Source organism: Podarcis muralis, chromosome 13 (genome assembly GCF_964188315.1).
Source record: "Podarcis muralis chromosome 13, rPodMur119.hap1.1, whole genome shotgun sequence".
NCBI classification, from domain to species: domain Eukaryota; kingdom Metazoa; phylum Chordata; class Lepidosauria; order Squamata; family Lacertidae; genus Podarcis; species Podarcis muralis.
Window position 1 is genome coordinate 41,649,912 of NC_135667.1, and position 23,916 is coordinate 41,673,827.

At 47.2% G+C, this 23,916-nt stretch overlaps 1 protein-coding gene across 2 annotated transcripts in view; it reads left to right on the top strand.

Annotated features, from left to right (window-relative positions):
• The first annotated feature begins 590 nt into the window (after positions 1–590).
• The window catches only part of KIF18B (kinesin family member 18B), a 29,984-nt gene continuing 6,658 nt past the window's right edge, over positions 591–23,916 (top strand). Inside the window, exons 1-11 of one of the 2 annotated variants that reach the window (XM_028702992.2) lie at positions 591–783; positions 6,161–6,491; positions 9,334–9,491; positions 12,432–12,536; positions 13,525–13,635; positions 15,559–15,756; positions 17,432–17,608; positions 17,735–17,809; positions 19,740–19,855; positions 22,064–22,175; positions 23,239–23,354. In XM_028702992.2, coding sequence (XP_028558825.2) covers positions 6,173–6,491; positions 9,334–9,491; positions 12,432–12,536; positions 13,525–13,635; positions 15,559–15,756; positions 17,432–17,608; positions 17,735–17,809; positions 19,740–19,855; positions 22,064–22,175; positions 23,239–23,354 — 1,487 coding nt within the window. In that variant the 5' untranslated portion in view covers positions 591–783; positions 6,161–6,172. Of the gene's footprint in view, positions 784–4,448; positions 4,473–6,160; positions 6,492–9,333; positions 9,492–12,431; positions 12,537–13,524; positions 13,636–15,558; positions 15,757–17,431; positions 17,609–17,734; positions 17,810–19,739; positions 19,856–22,063; positions 22,176–23,238; positions 23,355–23,916 lie in introns of those variants that run through there. The other variant, XM_028702994.2, reaches the window with a different exon arrangement.

The following is a 23,916-nucleotide window of genomic DNA, read 5'->3' on the forward strand; positions in this document are numbered from 1 at the left end:
GTAACCTGAAGCATATGTAACCCGAGGTACCACTGTATGGACTTTTGAAATTGCCACCCTGTAGATCAAGACCACCCCTCAGCTACATCATACCTACATCACAGAAAAGGCAGTCTAAAACAGAAATTTGAATGTTGTTTTTCTCCTGTCGTTGTTTATCTCCTGTCTGGCAGGGGGCAGGTTACTTGACTGGATACCCTGCTTACTAGATTGGATTGCCTGGGGAGCCTTGCCAGTCTTTTGTAATGATAAATGCTGGGTTCCTGGGCCAGGTCACAGGCTCACACCCTATTCAAACACAGACATACCCTTAAGACAAGATTTGTGAAGGAAAAGACAATGGGGAGGCTTTTCCATTTTCCTTTGACCTTGCAGAGAGAGCATTTGGTCAGTTTGGGAATCAAAAATGGTTCCAGGTCGGTCTTCCTGTGCTGATCTATGTATGTGCTTGGTTGGTACACTTATGAACATTACCATATATCTAAGACCTCAAAATTCCTATCACACCACTGTTTCTCTACAGGTTGCAGCAAAAAGCCAGCTTCAGCAGTTCCCTCGCATCCCCCCTAAGCCTAACCGAAACTACTACTCCCAGCATGCATAGCGAAAGGCCGGCCGCCTCTACAGTATTTTTGTCCTCGCCAAAGGAACAGACTGACCAATTAGGAGAAGCCCAGAGGCGCGCGTGATAGGCCAGTCCACCAATGGGAAGCGGGCGAAGGGGCGTGGCCGGGAGATTTGAACTGGCGAGTCGAAGGAGGCAGAACTGCGCGCAGGATCTCGGTAAGGGGACATAGAAAGAATGTGTTTAGGGGTGCTTGGTTTTTATTGCCGTGGGGGGGGGGCGAGGAAAATATACTGTATATAATATAGGATTCTGTCTGGTGACCACACGGTACGAGGATTATCTTGCTTCGTCGACTGAACAGCCATTCCTGCTTTTAGTGCCTTCGGCGGCTGCAATGCGCAGAAAACAGATCGGGAAGTTTTATACAGCGTGGAGATCTATCAATGTCTGAGGATCATCCTGCCCTTGATGGATCTCCATGTTGCGAAGAAAGAAAGAAAACTCCCCGACAGGCTCTTGGTATTCAAGCTGCCCTTTAAAGGCATAGGAGCAGTAGCTCGTTAAAACTTTTGCAACTAATGGGAGGCACTTTGGGTTTTGCATGAAGACCTCACCAAGGGCCGAGGGATCCAACAGATCGTCTTTCACAACCGCAAAACAATATTATAAAACAGGTTCTCAAGCTCCCTGAGCCTGTGACCACTTGAACATTGCCAGGAATCTCAGTGGATCGTGTAATAATCTCTTTTGGGGGGGGGGGTAGGGGGTGGTTCTATGCTGAACAAGCACTCATTTTTGCTCCTGAGTTATATGAATTTAAAAATGAGTATTCCCCCGACCCCTCTTGCATGGGGATTGTTGTAAAAACTAGTGGCATATGAAAAAGAAAATCGTGCCCTAAGGCCAAGCTGCTGGTCCCCCCCCCCCCCCGGGAGAAATTAGCCTTGTTAGCCTGTTTGATCTGACCATCCTCAAAATAGCCTCATGTTTCTTCAGAAGAAACAAATCCAGTATAGGGCCAAGAATATATATTTTGTGGCTATTCTGCAACATCTCCTTGGCTTTTCTGAACAGAGCACCACAGACCACAGTCTGCGTTTAGAATGTTCACCACACATCAGATATAATATACATTTCAAGCCAAACTGTCGTGAGAGAACTGTGAACAGGATCTCCTGGGGCTTTTTGATTTGTCTGTTTTTATAAATGTTATTAGCTGCCCTGAGACAGGGGGTTCAGATTAGGACCCAGGTTCAGCGAGTGAGAGAGTTAACTTTCCCCTCTTACGCTGTTTTCCCAGTCCACATAATTCTCCACAGTCAAGCTGCTGTTTGTCCCTTAGTGTAAAACACAGTATCTGTATGTTTTTGCTTCCCTTCCATTTGCAAACATATGAAAATATCCTGATACCAGCTTATTAATTTTAGAGAATGAAGGACTGAACTAATCTATATTGACTTGACCAACGGTGCTAAGCCACTTGGTGATACAGGATCATTCCAGATATTCCCAGTCCCCTGGTATTTTTAAATGCAGGAGCAAATGTATTTTATCCAATGATAGCTTTACTCTAGCAGATACTTGATTTTTGCTAATCCTGTTGCAGTCCTCTGCACCACTGCTAAAAACATGACTGCCATACAAAAACTGCTTTTTATTTATTTCCTTACTGACATTGCAACCCTAAGAATATCTTATCAGAAGTAAACCCTATTGAATTAAATGGGGCTTACTCCCAGTAAGTGGATTTAGGATTGCAGCCTTGTCTATTCGGCCCCCATCACACAGTGATGTTGGCTCAGGCCACAACAGCTTAAAATATAAATAATAAGCACAAGAATCAAATGCAGTTTAAGATGTGGATAGTTCAGTTGGTTAAAGTGTGGTGCTGATAATGCCATGGTTGGAGGTTCAATCCTCGGAATGGACAGCTGCATATTCCTGCCTTGCAGGGGGTTGGACTAGATGTCCCTTAGGGTCCCTTCAAACTTCTGTGATTCCAAAAACGTGCTGCTCATATTCCCTCTGTTAAATATGATAGGCCATGCCAAAATATAACAACAGATAGTGGTAGAAAACCAGGATATATATAGGTAACGGTAAAGGTGACCCCTGACCATTAGGTCCAGTCATGACCGACTCTGGGGTTGTGGCACTCATCTCGCTTTATTGGCCGAGGGAGCCGGCGTACAGCTTCTGGGTCATGTGGCCAGCATGACTAAGCCACTTCTGGTGAACCAGAGCAGCGCACAGAAACGCCGTTTACCTTCCCGCCGGAGCAGTACCTATTTATCTACTTGCACCTTGACGTGCTTTTGAACTGCTAGGTTGGCAGGAGCAAGGACCGAGCAACGGGAGCTCACCCCGTCGCGGGGATTTGAACTGCCGACCTGATCGGCAAGTCCTAGGCTCTGTGGTTTAACCCACAGCACTACCCGCGTCCCTTTAGAATATATATATATAACAGATTTGTTGAATAGATTTTGAAAGCAATGATTCATTAGACTAGTATTAATCCATTAGACTTCAGTTTTTGTTTTCGGCTTTCCCCTTGAAAGGAATTCTAAAATGTTGGATTTGCAGTTCTCAGAATTGCTAAATGGCGACTTTGCACAGCACTTCCTTTCAGCCACATGTGGCCCCCGCTAGACATTTCCCATTTCCCTCAGTTTCAGGATGTTTCTGATCTGCTCCGATCTGTCCCTGAAGACATAAATTGAGCCCTTTAGAAACGATTTTGTGAACATGGCCTGAATCCCGAAGTAGAAGTGAAGGCACTGCCTTACTACAAAGCCGTCAGAAGTGATTGCTCTTTTCAGAGAGGACAGCTGTTATTAAAACCCACATTTATAATCTTGCAACAAATGAATGCATTGATTAGCCGGTACAATCAATCAATGAGTGCCTTTGGCCGTTAATCCCTTGTGGCTGAACAGGGCTGTAAATTTGTTGCCTTAGTAGCATTAAAGCAAGACAAATTTATCATCCTGTGTTCAGTTGCTGGGCTCTGAACTTCAGGAAGGTTGTTGAGACATTGTGAAGGACTCCGAGGTGAGTTAGGTGGTTGGCTGGCATGTGGCTGGTTATTTGCTACTTCCCTGCTTACTGGAGCATTCTCTGTGAATGAATAGATGACATATGAAATTGCAATTGTTTATCTCACCATCATCTCCTTATGCAAACTTAGGTTGACTCGTGTATTCATGTCCCCAGGGTTCCCAACTGCACTATACATTTACAGAAGTATCATACCACTATAAGCAATCATGGCTTTCCCCTTTGTTAGGTGACTCCTCCTTCTTCTTTGGCGATCACTCGTAGCCGAGTAAGATTGTCTTCCATAAACACGATTTTAACAATGAGTCCCTAAGTGCCTGTGGAGGCCAATTCTGGATCCACATGTCCCTCCACAGTGGGGACATAGGTTTCCAGGCAGGAATTGACCACGGTGTGGCCAAGTGTGGCTTCCTCTTAGCACGTTTCTCCCTTGCATCCTAAGTCCGAGTGTCTTCAAAGCCCATGAAACCTTTGGTAAAGGCTGTTCTCCAATTGGAGCGCTCGCAGGCCAGTGTTTCCCAATTGTTGGGGTTTATACTACATTTTTTAAAATTTGCCTTGAGGCAGTCTTTAAACCTCTTTTGTTGACCGCCGGCATTGTTCCTCTCCCAGAGCTATAATTCCTATACAGTGGTACCTGTTCCGGAGTACCGTTCACATCTAGAAGCAAACGTAACTAGTGATGGCAGGTCTGCGCATGTCGCTTTTCACTGCTTCTGCACATTCCGCGACGTCATTTTGAGTGTCTGCGCATGCGGTGAAACCGGGAAGTAACGCACTCCGTTACTTCCGGGTTGCCGCGGAGCACAACTCGAACGCGCTAAAACCGAGGCGCATTCAACCTAAGGTATGACTGTAGTTCCCTGGGAAGAAGGATGGATTGTTAAACCAACTGGGACAGAGGTTTTCTACCTTTTTGAGTCCACAGCTCCCTTGACCAACCACGTTCTTTCTGTGGCACCCCCGTGGGGCTCAGGAGCCCAGTTATGTCACCCTTTGCCTGCAGAGCTGGCAGCCTCTCACCCTTTTTTTGAACACCCTCCCTTGTGGAATGTTCCCTCAGCCTCCTTCCCTCTCCTTGGGAGTCCTCCAAGCTGCTCCCACCACCACCTTCTCAAGCCGCCCCACAGGAGCCTGGGAAAAGGATGCCCATGGCCCTAGTGGCCCAATGGAGACTGGCCAAAGGTGAGGCCAGCACCTTACTTTGGGTGGTAGCAGCAGGCGCTGTCAGGCCTGCATGGCGGAAAGGCTCTCCTCCAGCACCGGGCACTCAGCTCCCAGGCAGGCATTGCACACAGCAAGCCCAAGTAAGGCTGGCACAGTACCTGCCTGCCTGCCCGGCCTCCGACTTGTCTGTCCATTTCTCAACAGCAAGGGCTGGCAGACTTACTGGCTGGACTTCCTCTCCCACTGGCCTGCTTGCCCCGAGGCCGTCTCAGCTCCTGGCATCAGCACCCCTTGGCCAGCTCCAGAGGCATCATTTGCCTGGGGAGCTTGTAGACAGGGCTGCTGCAGCAAACAGCTGGACAAGCCTTTGGGAGGCAAAGATGCGAGAGGGCATCAGAGGAGGGAGGGAAGGAAAGAGGGATAGAGGCCAGCCTTGTCCATGGCATCATCATTCAAGGCTCCAGCGGGAAGGTAAACAGCGTTTCCGTGTGCTGCTCTGGATCGCCAGAAGCAGCTTGGTCATGGTGGCCACATGACCCAGAAGCTGTCTGCGGACAAACGCCGGCTCCCTCGGCCTATAAAGCGAGATGAGCGCGCAACCCCAGAGTCGTCTGCGACTGGACCTAACGGTCAGGGGTACCTTTACCTTTAATAACTCTCAACACGCTACAGTTCCCAGGGGAAGTCCTATCTTTTTTAAGTGGTACGATATTGTTTTAAACGAGGAATGTGGATGTGGCCAGGTTTGGAGAGTTTCTTCAAGAGCAATTCAGCACCCGATCAGAATCAACAGGGATGTGAAGACTCTGGGGCTGCGCATGTTGACATGCTCCTGTCCTCTCTCTTTAAAATATTTTTATTAGGAATTTCAACATAACAAATTATCAAACCATATGATAGCGTACATTATACCCCCCCCCGTTCCCCCTCCCTTTCATCCGTCCCTCCCCCTCCAAAGACTTCCCTCAGCTCCTCTCTCTGATTTCTCCGCACATGTTATTCTCTGCATGTTATAAAATTTTACATATCCTTACATTATCTATCTAACATGTTATCGACCAATAAATTTATGTATGTTTATACAAAAGCTGCCAAGGAGTCCAGTTCATTTTGTTGTCTTTTTAGAAGCTCCCATTCTTCCTTGAAGCCACAGTTGTCCTTGTCCCCAATTTATATGTCAATTTAGCCAACTCTGCGTAACTTGTCAGTTTTTCTTGCCGCTATTCTTTCGTTGGGATTTCCTCATTCTTCCATCCTTGTGCTAGCAAGACTCTTGCCGCTGTTGTAGCATACGTAAATAAATTCTTTGTTTTTCTTGGCAGGTCTTGTCCTACAATCCCTAACAAAAATGTCCTCTCTTTGACACAGAGCCCTGAAGCCATGGCGCACGTCTCGCCCGCCGGAGAGGGCAGCGTGGCGGTAGTGGTGCGGGTGCGGCCGCAGACCCCCCGCGAGCGGGAGGGGAACCGCCAAAGCGTGGTGCGGGTGGTCGGAGACTCTATGTTGGTGTTTGATCCCGAGGAACCCAGCCCGCCGGGGGTCTTCGCCCAAGCTCAGGACCCTCCGTCGAAAAGGAAAGGCAAGAACCTGACGTTCGCTTTTGACCGGGTGTTTGGCGAGAGCGCTACCCAAGCAGAGGTGTTTGAGAATACGACCAAAGAGATCCTGGACGGTGTTCTGAATGGCTATAACTGTTCAGGTAAGGAGGCTAAAGGGGTGGGGCTTTTCATGGCTCTGTCGTCGAGACAGGCAGTCTTCAAGGCCGTGCCGTAGATAACCATAGATAAAGGCTAGAGCCGTGGTTCCCAATGTGGGGCACACGCCCCACAGGGGGGCAATTTGACTTTTAAGGGAGGCAGTTCGAGAATGAGTTATTAACAGCAATTTTTTTGCATTTCTTATGGTTCTAGGGGCCTCACATACAGTATATAAATACCGTACTTTTCCATGTACAGTGGTACCTTTGGATGCGAACAGGATCCGTTCCAGAGCCCCGTTCGCATCCAGACGCGAATGCGCGTCTGCGCGGGTCGCAATTCGCCACTTCTGCGCGTGACGGCATTTTGACCATCTGCGCATGCTTGAGCGGCGAAACCCAGAAGTAACACGCTCCGTTACTTCCAGGTCGCCGCAGCACGCAACCCGAAAATACTTATCCCAAAGCTACTTCAACCCGAGGTATGACTGTACAGTGGTACCTCGGGTTAAGTACTTAATTCGTTCTGGAGGTCCGTTCTTAACCTGAAACTGTTCTTAACCTGAAGCACCACTTTAGCTAATGGGGCCTCCTGCTGCCGCCACGCCACCAGAGCACGGTTCTTGTTCTCATCCTGAAGCAAAGTTCTTAACCCGAGGTAATATTTCTGAGTTAGCGGCGTCTGTAACCTGAAGTGTATGTAACCTGAAGCATATGTAACCCGAGGTACTACTGTATAAGACTAGAGTTCTTTCTTTAAAAATTATGCTAAAAAGCTGGGGTCATTCTATACATGGATAGTGCATAGGGTGGACATTTGATTGATTGCTGCCACGGCTGTCAGCGGCTATTGGGCGTGTTATTGGTTGCTGCGGCAGTGGCTGGTGTTGATTGGCTGATGCTGCGGTTATTGGGCGGGCGATGGGCAGCTTCTGCCGGCGAGGGGACAGACGAGAGGCGGATTTTGCAGCGCGTGCGGGTGAGCAATTTTTGGCAATCCCCTTAAAGGACGCTCAACAACCCTGGGTAAAAACCCCCCAAGAAAAGCTCAGCGACACTGTGCCATCTCCCCCTATTTTCTTAAATTTGAGTCTTATACATGGGGGCGTGTTATACACGGAAAAGTACGGTAAATATTGTGACACACATTTTTAAAATTAAAATTGGAACGTACACGGCAGTCAGCTGGTGATAATGGAGAGGTTATCTAAACAGAAAATACACTGGGCGCATTCGGGGAAGTAGCGCTCCGGGAGCGCTCAGTCAACAGTTTTGGAATTTCCCCCTGAACGCAACGCTCCGTAGCTGTTCATTTAGAGCAGTTGCCATTTTGGGGGGAAATTCGCAATTTATCAACGAGGGCATGTATGACGCTTTCTCGTGGGTCCCGTGCTTTATAAGCGAGGCAAATATAATAATTACTGCTATAGAACTCTAAATACAAATGGTAAGTGTATCTAAAGTATTAAATAGACTTCAATCACAATCCTTTGGAAGATTGTTTAGACCAAGTTAATGGCCTTTTAGGCTTCCCACGCGTGAATAGTTCACTTTTTGAATAATAAGAATTATATGTCCGGGGGGTGCGGGGGAGGCATCAGGATTTTAGAGTTGCTTAGGTGGAGCATGGCCAAAAAAAGTTGGGAACCACTAGACTAGAAAGAGGCGCCATTTGGCAGTTATGGGACGGAATTGGAAGCCACCCTTGGCCAGTGTTAGAAACTCAGATATATAAGCTAGACCCCAAATGGCTCCTTGAACCAGGGTTACAGTCGGCAAAATGGAATACCTAGTTGCCGTTTCTGGTCCAGACGGCTCAAAAGTTAAATTTTTCAGTATGGCTTTTTGCTTCCGATTGTGCAGCTATAATGGGTAGAATTCTACAGGATGTGTTGTTTATAGAGTGTAAAAACAGTCGAGATCCAAGAATTCCCCGGCAGGCACCTCCAGATGCCTGGAGTCAGCTGGCAGACATTCTAATGCCCGGGCATCTTCACTTGGTTGCAAGAGGCTGATAGCCAGGTGCAAAATGCGGCTGGCAAATTTTGAACGTTGGCCATGACTGTAAGTGGACCAGATGGCAGCGGCATTGCCCCATCTCCACCTGTGGATCATGTCCAGACAGCACTGGTGTCTAGCATGGAAACTGATTTTTATTTACTGGGAATACTAACCTGGACTGTGTGACCCTCAAAGATGACTGGAGCAGGAGAGGTCCTCCTTCAGGTACGGTGGTACCTTGGTTCTCAGACGCCTTGGCGCTCAAAACAACTTGGAACCCAAACACTGCAAACCCGGAAGTAAATGTTCCGGTTTGCGAACTTTTTTCGGAAGCAGAACATGCTCCGTTTTGAGTGTTATGCTTCCGATTTGAGTGCCACACTTCCGTTTTGAGTGTTACGCTGAGGTTTGTCTGTTTTTGCCATTTGTTTTGCGTTTTTGTGGCTCTTTTTGTTTTGTTTTTGTGACTGTGTGGAACCCAGTTCAGCTACTGATTGATTGCGTGACTGGAGTACATTGCTTATTGCTTTCATTTTATGGATCAATGGTCTCGTTAGATAGTAAAATTCATGTTAAATTGCTGTTTTAGGGGTTGTTTTTCAAAGTCTGGCACGGATTAATCCGTTTTGCATTACTTTCTATGGGAAAGTGCGCCTTGGTTTTGGAACGCTTTGGTTTTGGAACGGACTTCCAGAACGGATTAAGTTTGAGAACCAAGGTACCACTGTACGTTGGCCCCAGGATTTGAACGGCCATCCAGCATCTGTTAGTGATCCAGGTGGTTCAATGCACATCCCTGATCCTTAGGGTCTGACTCAGTGGCTGTGCCCTCATTCTCTTCCAGTGTTTGCCTATGGTGCGACGGGTGCAGGGAAGACCCACACCATGCTGGGATCGGAGAAGGAGCCGGGCATCATGTACTTCACCATGGAAGAGCTATACAAGCAAATAGAGGCCAGGAAGCAGGAGCAGCACTGTGAGGTCCTCGTCTCCTACCAGGAGGTACCACCCTCGCCCATTTCTTACAGCTTCTTTCTACCTTAGGCTGCAGAGAGATGCAGTGTTCATAGCAGAGGTCAGACCGCCCCTAGCAGGAACCCAGTTTTGCAGTTTGACCTCCACGCATACAGATAGGCAAGTGGAAATTCTGGGTTTGCCCTCGGTCCTGTTCTCTTCCGAAGGACTGCCTGAAGTAGCAGATATGTGAGAACAGGGCCTTTTCTCTGGTGGCTCCCTGTCTGTGGAACGCTTTCCCCAGAGAGGCTCTCCTGGTGGCGTCATTACACGCCTTTAAGCGCCAGGAAAAACATTCCTCTTTAACCACGCCTTTGGCCATTAAATAATCTTATAGCCTGTTAAAAGTGTTGGGTTTGTTTTATTTTTGTTTATTTATTAGAAGAGAAATTGATTGTTAAACCAGTCCAGGAATTGTAGTTCTGGGAGGGGAATAGGGGAATAGGCACCGTCAACAAGCTCCAGTTCCCAGGATTCTTAGGGGGGAAGGAAGTGACTTTTTAAAGTGGCATGATGCTCATTTAAATGTATAGTTCAAATGGGGTCCAACGCAGGAAAATGTCCTTTGCAGGGGGTTGGACTAGATGACCCACGGGGTCCCTTCCATTCGTCCAGTTCTATGATTCTATGCGTTATCAAGGCACTGAAGGCAAGTTTCATACCAGCTTAGCTACAATCAAAAATGTCTTGTGCGTGTTTTCTCTCCTGGGGCTGCAACCTGATTAAAGGCATTTTAAATGATGAATAAATCGATTAATCTATTGATTAATTTTGCATATGGGTAAGACGCTAAATCTCTGACACGAGAGGGACACCTTTTCGGGGCTGTGACAAATAACCATGTGCCAGTAAAACAGCACTTTCCATTTGCAGGAGGCAAGTCTTTTGATATAGAGGAACCTCTGGAACAATATGGAATGCAGCAAGGACTCTGTGGCCCTCCAGATGTTCTCAGAATCCAACTCCCATCAGCCCTTGCCAGCATGGCTGATGGCGAAGGATGCTGGGAGGTGGAGTCCACCAACATCTGGAAGGCCACAGGTTCCCCACCATCCCAGATATGGCACAGAGGCACCGACCGAGAAAGCTCTTTGCTATTAGATCACGCACACATGTTGCAGAAGACATCATCTCAGAAGAGGAAAAAGGCCATTGGAAGAGGGTGCTTGCCACCTGCAGTTCCCATAAGTGAATTGTGTTTAAAAGTCACATTTAAAAAAAAAAAAAACAACCAGCTGCCTGATTAATTGGAGGCACCTTTTTAGTTGATTAAAAGCTTCGAAGCAATTGATCTAACTAATTAATCAATTAATCACTGCGGCCCGGCTTGTTGCAGTCCTTGGGCTCCTGCCCATGGCATACGAAGTGCAGCTCAGACCTGTAATATCTAGTTGGTTGGCAGAACTTCCAACTAGTGCGTTCCCCAGTTCAAAGGGAACCCCGTTTTTTACAGGGTAGCGTGCCATGCTGCTGTGATTTTGGCAAGGCCGTTCCACGGACGGGAACTTTTCTTGGCTTGCGACCTGCTTTGGCTTTCCTCCCCCAAAAACAAAAAATCTGGAAAACTTTCCAGTTGATGGTTTGTTTCCCCATACGTGTTGCCTTGTTACTACAAAGTATTCAGGGCAAACCTACCCAAACTAGAGGCACAGATGAAACTACCATTAAAACAGCCAGATACGTTCAAAATCAAAAATAGATTTTGCTGCCAGGCTAACAGGGTTGGCACACTAGTGGCCAACATTGTGGAAAACTTTTGGGGAAAGTGTATTTCTGAGGTTTGGTGGCTCATAACACCTGGTTGGCTCTTTAAACTCTCACGCCCATTGGCTACGTTCAAATGAAGGAAAGGTCCTGCATATCAACCTAAGCAAGTTGTGGTTCCTTTTTCTGGTTCTTTGGCTATAACTTTTGATAGAATACAGGTGATTGAACAAACTTTGTTGCCTTACACTCGTCATTAAAATATCTCTCCATCGATATATAATTTTATGGTATCATTCCCAAAATAAGTGGTGTTCTGAGCCATCAAACCTCAGAAATACACTTTTTCCAAAAGGTTTCCACAATTTTGGCCACTAATTTTTGGCCACAATGCAGGCACCGGGGCTGGGGAGGCCCTGCCCTGGTTTTGCATGTCAAGCTTCATCAGAATTGGATGAAGCTACTGGCGGGTGGCGCTGTGAGTTAAACCGCAGAGCCTAGGACTTGCCGATCAGAAGGTTGGCGGTTCGAATCCCCGCAACGGGGCGAGCTCCCATTGCTCAGTCCCTGCTCCTGCCAACCTAGCAGTTCAAAAGCACGTCAAAGTGCAAGTAGATAAATAGGAACCGCTCTGGCAGGAAGGTAAACGGCATTTCCGTGTGCTGCTCTGGTTCACCAGAAGCGGCTTAGTCATGCTGGCCACATGACCCGGAAGCTGTACGCTGGCTCCCTCAGCCAATAAAGTGAGATGAGTGCCGCAACCCCAGAGTCCCTAATGGTCAGGGGTTCCTTTACCTTTACTTTTTAATCGGCAGAGAACGAATGAACCTTTTAGTTCCCTCCCTGCCCACATCTAGATCACTAGATGCCCCCGAAAACTGATTGACTGGTTTATCTGAATTTAAGAAACATGACCAGCTTCCAGCAGCCTGAAAGAACAGGTGGTGACTCTCTTGCTGCTGAGATCAGGCGGGAGTTGTGCTCCTAGCTACAGTTTTGAGCTGATTTTCCAGCCATGATAGGGGTTGGAGCAAACACTCCAGCAGGAACACCAGATTGGCTCTGCTAGGGTATTTGCACCTCGCTAACTTCATCTCCCAGTGAGCGACAGCAACACACCTGCTGGAAAACTAGCTGCTCTGCCCCAGCTGGAAAACCACTTCTGGAGTGCTGACCCCCAGGAGACTTAAATGCACTGTATTAAAGCCCGATTCTTTCTTCCAGGTGTACAACGAGCAGATCCACGACCTGTTGGAACCGAAGGGCCCGCTGGCCATTCAGGAGGACCCAGAGAAAGGGGTCGTGGTACAAGGGCTGTCGTATCACCAGGTGGGTACGATGATTGCCTTGCAGGGAGGACAATATGGGGGGGATATATGTATATAGGGATGCGGCTGGTGCTGTGGTCTAAACCACTGAGCCTAGGGCTTGCCGATCAGAAGGTCGGCGGTTCGAATCCCCATGACGGGGTGAGCTCCCGTTGCTCGGTCCCTGCTCCTGCCCAGCTAACAGTTCTAAAGCACGTCAAAGTGCAAGTAGATAAATAGGTACCACTCCGGCGGGAAGGTAAACGGCGTTTCCGTGCGCTGCTCTGGTTTCGCCAGAAGCGGTTTAGTCATGCTGGCCACATGACCCAGAAAAACTGTCTGCAGACAAACGTTGGCTCCCTCGGCCAGTAAAGCGAGATGAGCGCCGCAACCCCAGAGTCGTTTGCAACTGGACTTAACTGTCAGGAGTCCTTTACCTTTACCTTTTTATATATGTACAGTGGTACCTCAGGTTAAGAACTTAATTCGCTCCGGAGGTCTGTTCTTAACCTGAAACTGTTCTTAACCTGAAGCACCACTTTAGCTAATGGGGCCTCCCGCTGTTGCCGCCACCACTGCACGATTTCTGTTTTCATCCTGAAGCAAAGTTCTTAACCCAAGGTAATATTTCTGGGTTAGCGGAGTCTGTAACCTGAACCGTATGTCACCTGAAGCGCATGTAACCCGAGGTACCACTGTACATATATGTAATTAAAGAGCCCATCGCTTGCTTACGGGATTTCTTCAGCTGTGGTGGGAACATGAAGGAGAAGTTACTATTTGTGGCTGCGGCACGTGCTTTTCTCAACAGTCTCTCTCTCTGCTGGCCTGTGACTTTTTTTTTTTTAATCCTTTATTGAAATTCATAGACATCATACAGTGTCTTAAATCCACACATACAAAGAAAAAAATAACCTTACATAAATTTACAGTTAAATATTAAATTACTCTTTCCACATGTTTCCTAACTAAACAGTCTCTCTTTCTCTCTGCTGGCCTGTGACTTTTAGCCAAAATCGGCAGGCCAACTCCTGGAGATGCTGAGGCGAGGAAATCTGAACCGTACACAGCACCCCACAGACATTAACGCCACCTCTTCGCGCTCCCATGCAGTCTTCCAGGTAAGTGTGGCAGAGGTTGTTAGGGACCATACGCAGCTTAGGTACGGCACTGTAATTAGGAAGACAATCTTTTCCCTCTTCATACAGGAAATATTATTTCTGTCCCTCAATGTAGTGAAAGCTTTTTGTACGCTCATGATGATTTGTTCTTGTGATGGCATTTAGCCAGTCGTACACGATCCCACAAAAGGTTTTGGGGCGGTTACACAGCTTACTTTCAAATCGGTGATCGTCCTGTAACTTCCTGCTGAACTCCTGCAGCTTTTCATGCCACAAATGCTGTGGTGTTTTTGTTTTGGTCGCACTTGCTTTGTGCTATAGTGGAAGACTGCCGCTCCATATGGCAGTAGTGTGGTAACACCATGAAGCATCACGGAACTACTATAAAGCAGCAATTAATGACGCATTAGAAAACCACGAGTGATGCACTATTATTGTGTCAGTGCTAAGTAGCAGAATACGCCCATGGGAAAAACCCACCAACCTTGCAGAAGCCTTAAACAAAAAACAAACAAAACCATCAAATTTCATTATTTTGGTCACAAACCAGTTCCAGCTTACATACAATATCAGGGAAGTCATAAAACATGATAGGGATACATTTGAATTTGCAATTGGGTATAACAGGGACGCGGGTGGCGCTGTGGGTTAAACCACTGAGCCTAGGGCTTGCCGATCAGAAGGTTGGCGATTTGAATCCCCGTGATGGTGTGAGCTCCCGTTGCTCAGTCCCTGCTCCTGCCAACCTAGCAGTTCGAAAGCACGTCAAAGTGCAAGTAGATAAATAGGTACCGCTTTGGCGGGAAGGTAAACAGCGTTTAGGTGTCTGCGGACAAACGCCAGCTCCCTCGGCAAATAAAGCGAGATGAGCGCCGCAACCCCAGAGTCGGTCATGACTAGACCTAATGGTCCTTTATAATAGGGACAATACAGATATATCAGCAGTTAAAAATATATAAGTTAAATCTTAATCACTAAAATATAACCTAAAATTGTCATTTAAGGCCTTAATCATTATGGTAGCACAGCTTGTTCCCTAAGTTTTATGGCACCTGCACAGAGTTTGGCCTCCCTTAGCCTGATCTCTGGATCCTTGTCCTCTACCAGAGATTTTAGACATTGAAGTTCGGACCCATTTGGAGATTTTTGTATAGCAGGGGTGATAAATGCCGAGCGTATATCCCTGTGGAAACGACAGCGTAACAAGACATGAGGGACAGTTTCTACCTTTAATCTATTGCCCTATGTGTGGCTTCCTGGAGATATTTTGTCTTGCCACTGTGGAAAATGGAGGTTAGACCAGATGGATCCTTGATCCGATCTGTATTCTTGTGGGGTAGGTAAAAAGGTAAAGGACCAGTCGAAGGCGACTCTGGGGTTGCGGCGCTCATCTCACTTTCAGGCCAAGGGAGCCAGCATTTGTCCGCAGACAGCTTTTCGGGTCATGTGGCCAGCATAACTAAAACGCTTCTGGCGCAACGGGACACCGTGACGGAAACCAGAGTGCCCAGAAATGCCATTTACCGTCCCGCCACAGCGGTACCTATTAATCTACTTGCACTGGCGTGCTTTTGAACTGCATTAAAAACTTCCCAATAACAGGACTGTCTTCAGGTGTTGTGTAGTTCTCCATCTCCTTGATATCTGATAGGAGGGCATTCCACTACCGAGATTGATCACTATCAATCAATCAATCACTACCGAGAGGTCCCTCTGCCTGATTCCCTGTAACTTCACTTCTCAATGTCCAGGCCAAACAATGGAGGTGGAGATGCTCCTTCAGGTATACAGGGCCGAGGCTGTTTAGGGCTTTAAAGGTCAGCACCAACGCAGATTCAACTGGCTGTCTCCAGTTATGCTTTTCAGGAAGTTCGGTGCTCTTCCACCCACACCAAGGGATGCAGCACTTTATAACTTTTTCAGATCCATGTGAAGCAACGGGATCGCGTTGTGGGCATCACCCAGGACCTTCGGGTGGCCAAGATGAGTCTGATCGACTTGGCGGGCTCAGAGCGGGCCTCTGCCACCAAGGCCAAAGGGGAGCGGCGCCGCGAGGGGGCCAACATCAACCGCTCCTTGCTGGCTCTCATCAACGTCATTAACAGCCTGGCGGATGCCAAGGTAATGCCTTTGCTACTTCTTCCTGTCCCTGGGTTTATATTTCTGTGGTCTGCCCCTGGGTTTACTGTTCAGGGACATCCTCGGCCATTGTTAAAGGGCCTCTGAGTTCGCTCAGTGACAGTCATTCCTGCGTACATATTTTTATATAATAAAGTGTGTGTACAGTGGTGCCTCGCAAGACGAAATTAATTCGTTCCGCGAGTTTTGTCGTCTTGCGATTTTTTTCGTCTTGCGAAGCACAGTGTCAGGAAAGTTTGGGAAAAGCTTCAAAAATCACCAAAGTCTTCAAAAACCTCAAAAAGGCTACCACACCACTTGCTATGAGTTGCTCCTTGAAGTCAAGTCGCAACTGTATTAACAGTGTTAAGAAAAAGGAAACAAACTTGCAAGACGTTTCCATCTTGCGAAGCAAGCCCATAGGGAAAATCGTCAAAAAACCCTTTCGTCTTGCGAGTTTTCCGTCTTGCGAGGCATTCGTCTTGCGAGGTACCACTGTACAAAAATGCTTCGAAGGCTTTCAACATAATAAATCTGATCGTGTTATCCAGACTGGTAGGGGCTTGAAAATGTGCAGCATGATCTGGGGCGGGTGAAGAGCGTATATTGTCTGTTTTTATAAAGAAATAATGCCATGCTGTAATGCCCTCTAATCCTTCCATCCCTTACTTGTTTTCATAAAGTATTTCCTGCACACAAACGTTTTGCAGAAATGATGGAAAATTCAGCTGCTGAAAAATGGAGTTCTTTCCACCCCCTATTATATCTCAGCTTCACCACAAGGGGGTGAAGTTGTAAGACTAATATATTCTGCATAGAATCACAGAATTGTAGAGTTGGAAGGGACCCTGTGGATCATCTAGTCCAACCCCCTGCGATGCAGGAATATGAGACCTGTGGGTATAGGGCAGGATCTGAATTTTAATAAATAATAATAATGCAGCTGTCCCTTATGGGGATTGAACCTGCAACCTTGGCATTATCGGCACCAGGTATGTTTACTCGGAAGGGACGCGGGTGGCGCTGTGGGTAAAACCTCGGTGCCTAGGACCTGCTGATTGTGAGGTCGGCGGTTCGAATCCCCGCGGCGGGGTGAGCTCCCGTCGTTTGGTCCCAGCTCCTGCCCACCTAGCAGTTCGAAAGCACCCTTAAGTGCAAGTAGATAAATAGGTTTATAGCGGGAAGGTAAACAGCGTTTCCGTGTGCGGCGCTGGTGCAGGCTCGCCAGCTGCTGCTTCGTCACACTGGCCACGTGACCCGGAAGTGTCTTCGGACGGCGCCGGCTCCCGGCCTCTTGAGCGAGATGAGTGCGCAACCCTAGAGTCGGACACGACTGGCCTGTACGGGCAGGGGTACCTTTACCTTTTATGTTTAAAGGACATCGCTGGTCTGGCGAGCCAGAGCCGCACACGGAAACGCCGTTTACCTTCCCGCTAGTAAGCGGTCCCTAATTATCTACTTGCACCCAGGGGTGCTTTCGAACTGCTAGGTTGGCAGGCGCTGGGACTCGGACGTAAAACCCACTGTGTTCACTGGGACTTACCTCCAGGTAGGCGTGCACATGGGACTGTAGTCGCAGTCGCCACAGAAGAATTAAAGGGGAATTGTGGGCATTTTCCTGTGGGAACGTGATTTTTATAAACCCAATTTTCGTCTCTGCTTCCCTTTTGGCTCACAGGGCAAAAAGCCTCACATTCCATACCGGGACAGCAAGCTTACCCGCCTCCTAAAGGATTCTATCGGTGGGAACTGCCGGACCATAATGATAGCCGCCGTTAGTCCCTCTGCGCTTTCCTACGAGGACACCTACAACACCCTAAAGTATGCCAACCGAGCTAAAGAGATCAAACTCCTAGTAGGTATCAGAGAAAGGCAGCCTATTAAATCAGGCTGGAATTGCAACTTGTGCAAAAATGCAACGGCCTACCTCTGTTCCCCATCTCAAAATTACCTGCTTTCTGTGCTTTGTCCTGGCCTGCAGATGAAAAGCAACGTGGTCAGTGTGGATTGCCATATCAGCCAATACGCAGCGGTTTGTGAGCAGCTGAAAGCAGAGGTAAGCAGACCCTTTTTCCCCTTTGGGTGGGAACCTGAGGAAGGGCGGGGGGTCGTCGTATAATGAAGCCTTCTTCACAGGGGATATGGTAGTCCATAGCTACTAGTCATGTTGACTTACCACATTTTTCGTTCTATAGGGCGCACTTTTTCCCCTCCAAAAATTAAGGGGAAATGTGTGTGCGTCCTATGTAGCAAATGTAAGCTCCTTGGCTTCAGTGATAGCCTGTCCCTGAAGCCTGGAGAGCGAGAGGGGTCGGTGCGCTCTGAAGGCTTCAGGCAGCTATACCTGAAGCCTTCGGAGCACAGCGCGAGTTCTCGCTGCGCTCAAGAGGCTTCGGGTTCCTTTTGCTGAAGCCGGGAGAGCAAGACTCCTGCTTCAGCAGAGAGGGGGAGTTGTTTTTTTTTTTGTTCTCCCCCTCTAAAACAAGGTGCGTCCTATGGTTGGGTGCTTCCTATAAAGCGAAAAATACGGTGCGTAACCTCCAGAATTAGCCAACAGCCCTGGCCAGTGGGGCATTTTTGAATTGCTAGACAGGGTATGCAATCCCTCTGTCTGGTTAAAAGTTTCACCGCAGTGCCAAGTTGCTCAAAACTATGCTGTGTGGCAGTCCAAGCTGTCGATTCTTGCTGTCTAGCTGCAAATCGATGCTTTACAGTTTCTTTCTCTCTCCCACTCCCTGTTAGCATTGCCATAACATTGTCCTTTTTGGGGACCCAGCGGCCTGTGCCGGATTACCAAATTGGCAGAGCAGGGCCCTCATGCCTTTTAGGGGTCTTGCAACAACGGATCAAAATTAATATTGATTTGATCTTGAAAGAAAATGGCAATCAAGCTTTCTTAGTTCAGTGTTATCCCACTAGAGTATTCACACGGGGTGGGCAAGAGAGATTTCGACTGCCGTGGGGCCTTCACAGGGTTTAATCCGGCACTGCCAGAGGCCTAGTTAGAAATCTAGAAAACTGGTGTGGCCACCAGAAAACACACCCTTTACGGAAGAAAAAACTGGTGAGTCTCAGTAAGCAACAGGAAAAACACCTGAGCGCAGCCCCAAACAAGTGAAAGACAGGCAGAAAACACCCACTCAAAAGCCGTAAAACTTTCATTTATTCTTTTGAGGAAGAGCAGGTGTCAGGAGGGTTGTCTGAGGGTGCCCACGGGTGCCGTGTTGAAGACCCCAGATACAAATGCAGTGGTGCCCCGCAAGACGAATGCCTCGCAAGACGGAAAACCCGCTAGACGAAAGGGTTTTCCGTTTTTGAGTTGCTTCGCAAGACGATTTTCCCTATGGGCTTGCTTCGCAAGACGAAAACGTCTTGCAAGTCTTGCGATTTTTTTCCCGCTCCCCCCCCCCTTTTGCTAAGCCGCTAATAGCCTTTTAGCAGCTAAGCCGCTAAGCCTTTAATTGCCGCTAAACCACTAATAGCGCTAATCCGCTAAGCCGCTAATAGGGTTGCTTCGCAAGACAAAAAAACCGCTAGACGAAGAGAATCGTGGAACGGATTCTTTTCGTCTTGTGAGGCACCACTGTGTTCCCTTCAGGCCATGTTCCACTCGGAGAGATCCTTAGAACTAGTCCTCCGTAGAAAGTCATTCAGGACATCACTGTAAACAATTAAAAACACTGGCAGGATTTTTTAAAAAAAAAACACTTGCAATGTGACAGGAACTATGGTGATAACCAATTTTTAAAGAAAATATGGAGAACATTATACAATGCAGCTGGAAAAGAGTAACTATGGAACCCGTGAAGGGAAGTCTAGGGATTCAGAGAATCCTATTTGTATATGATTATGATTTACACGTGAATGCAAATGTTAAATGGAAAATCGAAACCATGGTTGGTTTGTGATACAGGCAAGTACACTGCGATCTTGGGAACTTCGCCCTGTGTGCGAAATAAATAAATAAATAACATTACGCCTTTCAGGTGGCCGAATTAAGAGGGCGGCTCCGAGCTTATGAGGAAAATGTCCCAGAGGTTAGACCCCACCTTGCACCGGCTGTTCTGACTCCTTCCAGACCTGGCCAGGATGAGCTTCTCAGGTAGGTCTGCTGTGTCTTACTACACAGGAAGATTGGAGTCGATACCTTTTGATACGGACAGGACTGCAAGAAGCCTGTGCAAAGTGAGACATTTAAAGCTGAAATCTGGCCAGTCATAGACCCCAGGATTTGAAGGATCTGTTTCAGCCCGAAGGCCTCCTCACAGCCTCTTCTTTTGCCTCCCTAAAAACCTAGGCTCCTATTTTTTCTAAGATATTCAGGGACATGCAGTCCTTAAAGTTCCCTTTTTCTTTTTTTTTTACCACAGCAACCACGAGGCCTAGAAATTTGCCTCAATTTAGAAAACAGATTCTCAAGTGTTGTGGATCCACTGTCAGAAGGCTTCGTCAACAATAATAATTTAATAATAATATTTTTTTTAAAAAAATTATATCCTGCCCATCTGGCTGGGCAGCTTACAACATATATAAAAACACAACAAAACATCAAACATGTAAAGAAAACAAAATATCCTATGCAAGCAGCAAACAGACCAATAAATCAATAGAAACCAACAATAACAATAATAACAGCAATAATAAACAGTTTATAGTCATGCCCAAATTAAAATAAAATGCCCGCATCCACACCATGCTGAGAGTTGTAGTTTGTTTAGGGTGCTGAGAGTTGCTGGAATATACACACACACACCCCGCTCCCCTCACGGAACTACAATTCCCAGATTTCCCTAGGAAGTGGAGTTGATTGTTAAACCGCTCTGAGAGGGAAGGGAGGGTCTCCGAACAACTCTTTCTTCACCCTTAACAAACTACAGCTCCCAGAATTCTTTGAGGGAAGCAGCAAGTGTTTAAAGTGGCACAACAGAGCTTTCAATGCACGCTATGTGAACATCTAGTGCTAACTACAGTGGTGCCTCGCAAGACGAAAAGAATCCGTTCCGCGAGTCTCTTTGTCTTGTGGTTTTTTCGTCTTGCAAAGCAAGCCCATTAGCGGATTAGCGCTATTAGCGGCTTAGCAGGCTTAGCGGATCACCTTGATAAGCGGCTTAGCGGATCAGCTGTTAAGCGGCTTAGCGGATCAGCTGTTAAGCGGCTTAGCGTCTTGGGGAAAGGGGGGGGGAGGAAAAAAACCCTGCAGGAACTCACAAGACATTTTCGTCTTGCGAAGCAAGCCCATAGGAAATTCATTTTGCGAAGCAACTCCAAAACGGAAAACCCTTTCGTCTAGCGGGTTTTCCGTCTTGCGAGGCATTCGTCTTGCGGGGCACCACTGTACTTGTATCGCTGGGGCAGGGCCAGATTTAGCTTTGATAAGGCCCATAGCTACTGAAGGTAATGGGGCCCTTTCTATGTCCAGCTGTCCTTTGTCAACAGCAAATTGTCGCAGTTTTTTTTTGTTGAATATAGGCTATATGGTAATTTATGGACCTAAGGTAATAGGTATCTAAAGCCATTTGCACATAACAAAATATGTATTGTATCAAAGTAATTGTTGAACTGAAATACAATTAAGAAGAAGTATATTAATAGTGAAATACAATTACGAAGAAGTATATTAATAGTGAAATAATTATTAAGCCCTAACTTAGAATGATTTTTTATTCATAACAAACTTAATAATGCAAACCCATTGGCATTTGGCAATAACAAAAATTCCTTTAGAAACACAATTTACAAAGACTCATAATCTAGTCTCTAGAAACTTGCTATAACATGAAATAGTAATAGCAAACCAGTGATATTTTAGGGAGCAGGCCGGGCCCATTACTTACATCATAGGAGCCGACACAACACAAAACACTGTTGCCGTATGTAGGTTTTATTTTATTTATTTGTTTTTTATCTTATATTTTGGAAATGTACATCCAGGTTTTTTTTTCCCTTTAAATTTTTTGGGAGGCCCCAAGAGAGTGGGGCCCTAAGCTATAGCTTGTTTAGCTTATATGTAAATCTGGCACTGCACTGGGGGAAAGAGAGAGGTACGGATCGTTTAATTGCCTACCCAGGGCGGGATTGGGCCGTGGATGAGAATAAAACCGGCTGAGAGCTGGTGTCATGTCTAGGAGCCCAAGCTATGAAACAGGACGTCCTTGGTTTGAATTTCACCTCCACTGCAGACTTTCTCAAACAGAGCAAGGCTGTGCCCCCAGAAGCAGGGCACGGGAAGGTTAGACCAGATGTCCTTTGGGTTTCCTACCAGCGCTTGGTAGAGAATGGTTGGTGACACCCCACTCCTGCACTTGTACAGGTCAAAGGAGGCTTGTTCCGACTGCGAAGCCCCGGAGAAGGGCAATGGCGAGGCAGAGCCGTTGAAACCGAATGATGGTGCCTCTTCTTCAGGAAAAAGCACGGCAGAGCAGGTAAGGGCCAGGAAGTTTGTGGGATGGGGATCGAGGTCAGGAGATCTCAGCATGTGGATCCTTTCTCCTGAGGCTTTTCCACCCAGAGATCCGCTCAGTATCTGCAGTGCCTCTCTTAAAAGATTCACACGTGGTTGTTTTTATAACTGACTGCTGAGACCGTTTCTTGGCTAATCCTGGAGCACCCCACAAGGATTGCCCCACGGGGCAGCAAGTGGATTTGTGGGTGCTTTCATCAGCACCCTGAGGGTGTTCTTTTATCATCCGCACCCAGAGGAATTGGGAGCGTTGCATGACATCGCAGCAGCTCGTCCAATTGTGTGTTGTTTTTTAAGAATAAATAAATTTATTTATTTGGTTTTTCAGATTAAACTTTTACAATCACATATCCAACGTACAACATAAAAGCCAAGATTCCAAAGAATCTCCTGGAATTCCCTCCTCCCCTTTGTGGGTCCTATTGCTAATCATTTCCTCCCGCATCTTTTATGATAATCCAAATCTTTTACATCTCCATTATGTCCAAAATTCACCTTTAAACTACAATCGGTTATTGAGATCGTCCAATTGTCAGGTGGGCATGTTGCACACGATGGGTAGAATATAGCATCTGGTATATATCATACCAGATATGCGGTATAATGGGACGCGGGTGGCGCTGTGGGTTAAACCACAGAGCCTAGGGCTTGCCGATCAGAAGGTCGGCGGTTTGAATCCCTGCGACGGGGTGATCTCCCGTTGCTCGGTCCCTGCTCCTGCCAACCTAGCAGTTCAAAAGCACATCAAAGTGCAAGTAGATAAATAGAACTTTGGCGGGAAGGTAAACGGCGTTTCCGTGCGCTGCTCTGGTTTGCCAGAAGCGGCTTAGTCATGCTGGCCACATGACGCTGTACGCCGGCTCCCTCGGCCAATAAAGCGAGATGAGCGCCGCAACCACAGAGTCGGTCACGACTGGACCTAATGGTCAGGGGTTCCCTTTACCTTTACCTTTTCCTATATATTATACAAATTTTACACCAGCATACCCCCCCCCCGACACACACCTTTTCACTGTGTTTGATAGATTCAGGAACTGGGGGGTAACCCCAGCTTCTGTGGCACAGAGTCCTCAGATCCAGCTGAGAAACAGGAGAAGCTGAATGCTCGGTTGCAAGGAATGGATAAAAAGCAGCTGATGAGGTAAGTCGATGTCTTTCCACCCGATCCAGGGAGAGCGAGGTCCTCTTATTCTGCCGTCTCATGCAGGTTTAAGCACATACCGGGTTGGCAGTCAAATTGATGTCACATACATTTCATTCTTTGCAAAATACAGTGGTACCTCGGGTTACAAACACTTCGGGTTACAGACTCCGCTAACCCAGAAGTAGTATCTCGGGTTAAGAACTTTACCTCAGGATGAGAACAGAAATCGCGCGCAGGCAGCAGCGGGAGGCCCTATTAGCTAAAGTGGTACCTCAGGTTAAGAACAGTTCCAGGTTAAGAACAGACCTCCGGAATGAATTAAGTTCATAACTAGAGGTACCACTGTACAGTAGTACCTCGGGTTACATTTGCTTCAGGTTACAGACGCCGCTAACCCAGAAATAGTACCTCAGGTTAAGAACTTTGCTTCAGGATGAGAACAGAAATCGTGCTCCGGTGGCGCGGCGGCAGCTGGAGGCCCCATTAGCTAAAGTGGTACCTCAGGTTAAGAACGGTTTCAGGTTAAGAACGGACCTCCAGAACAAATTAAGTTCGTAAC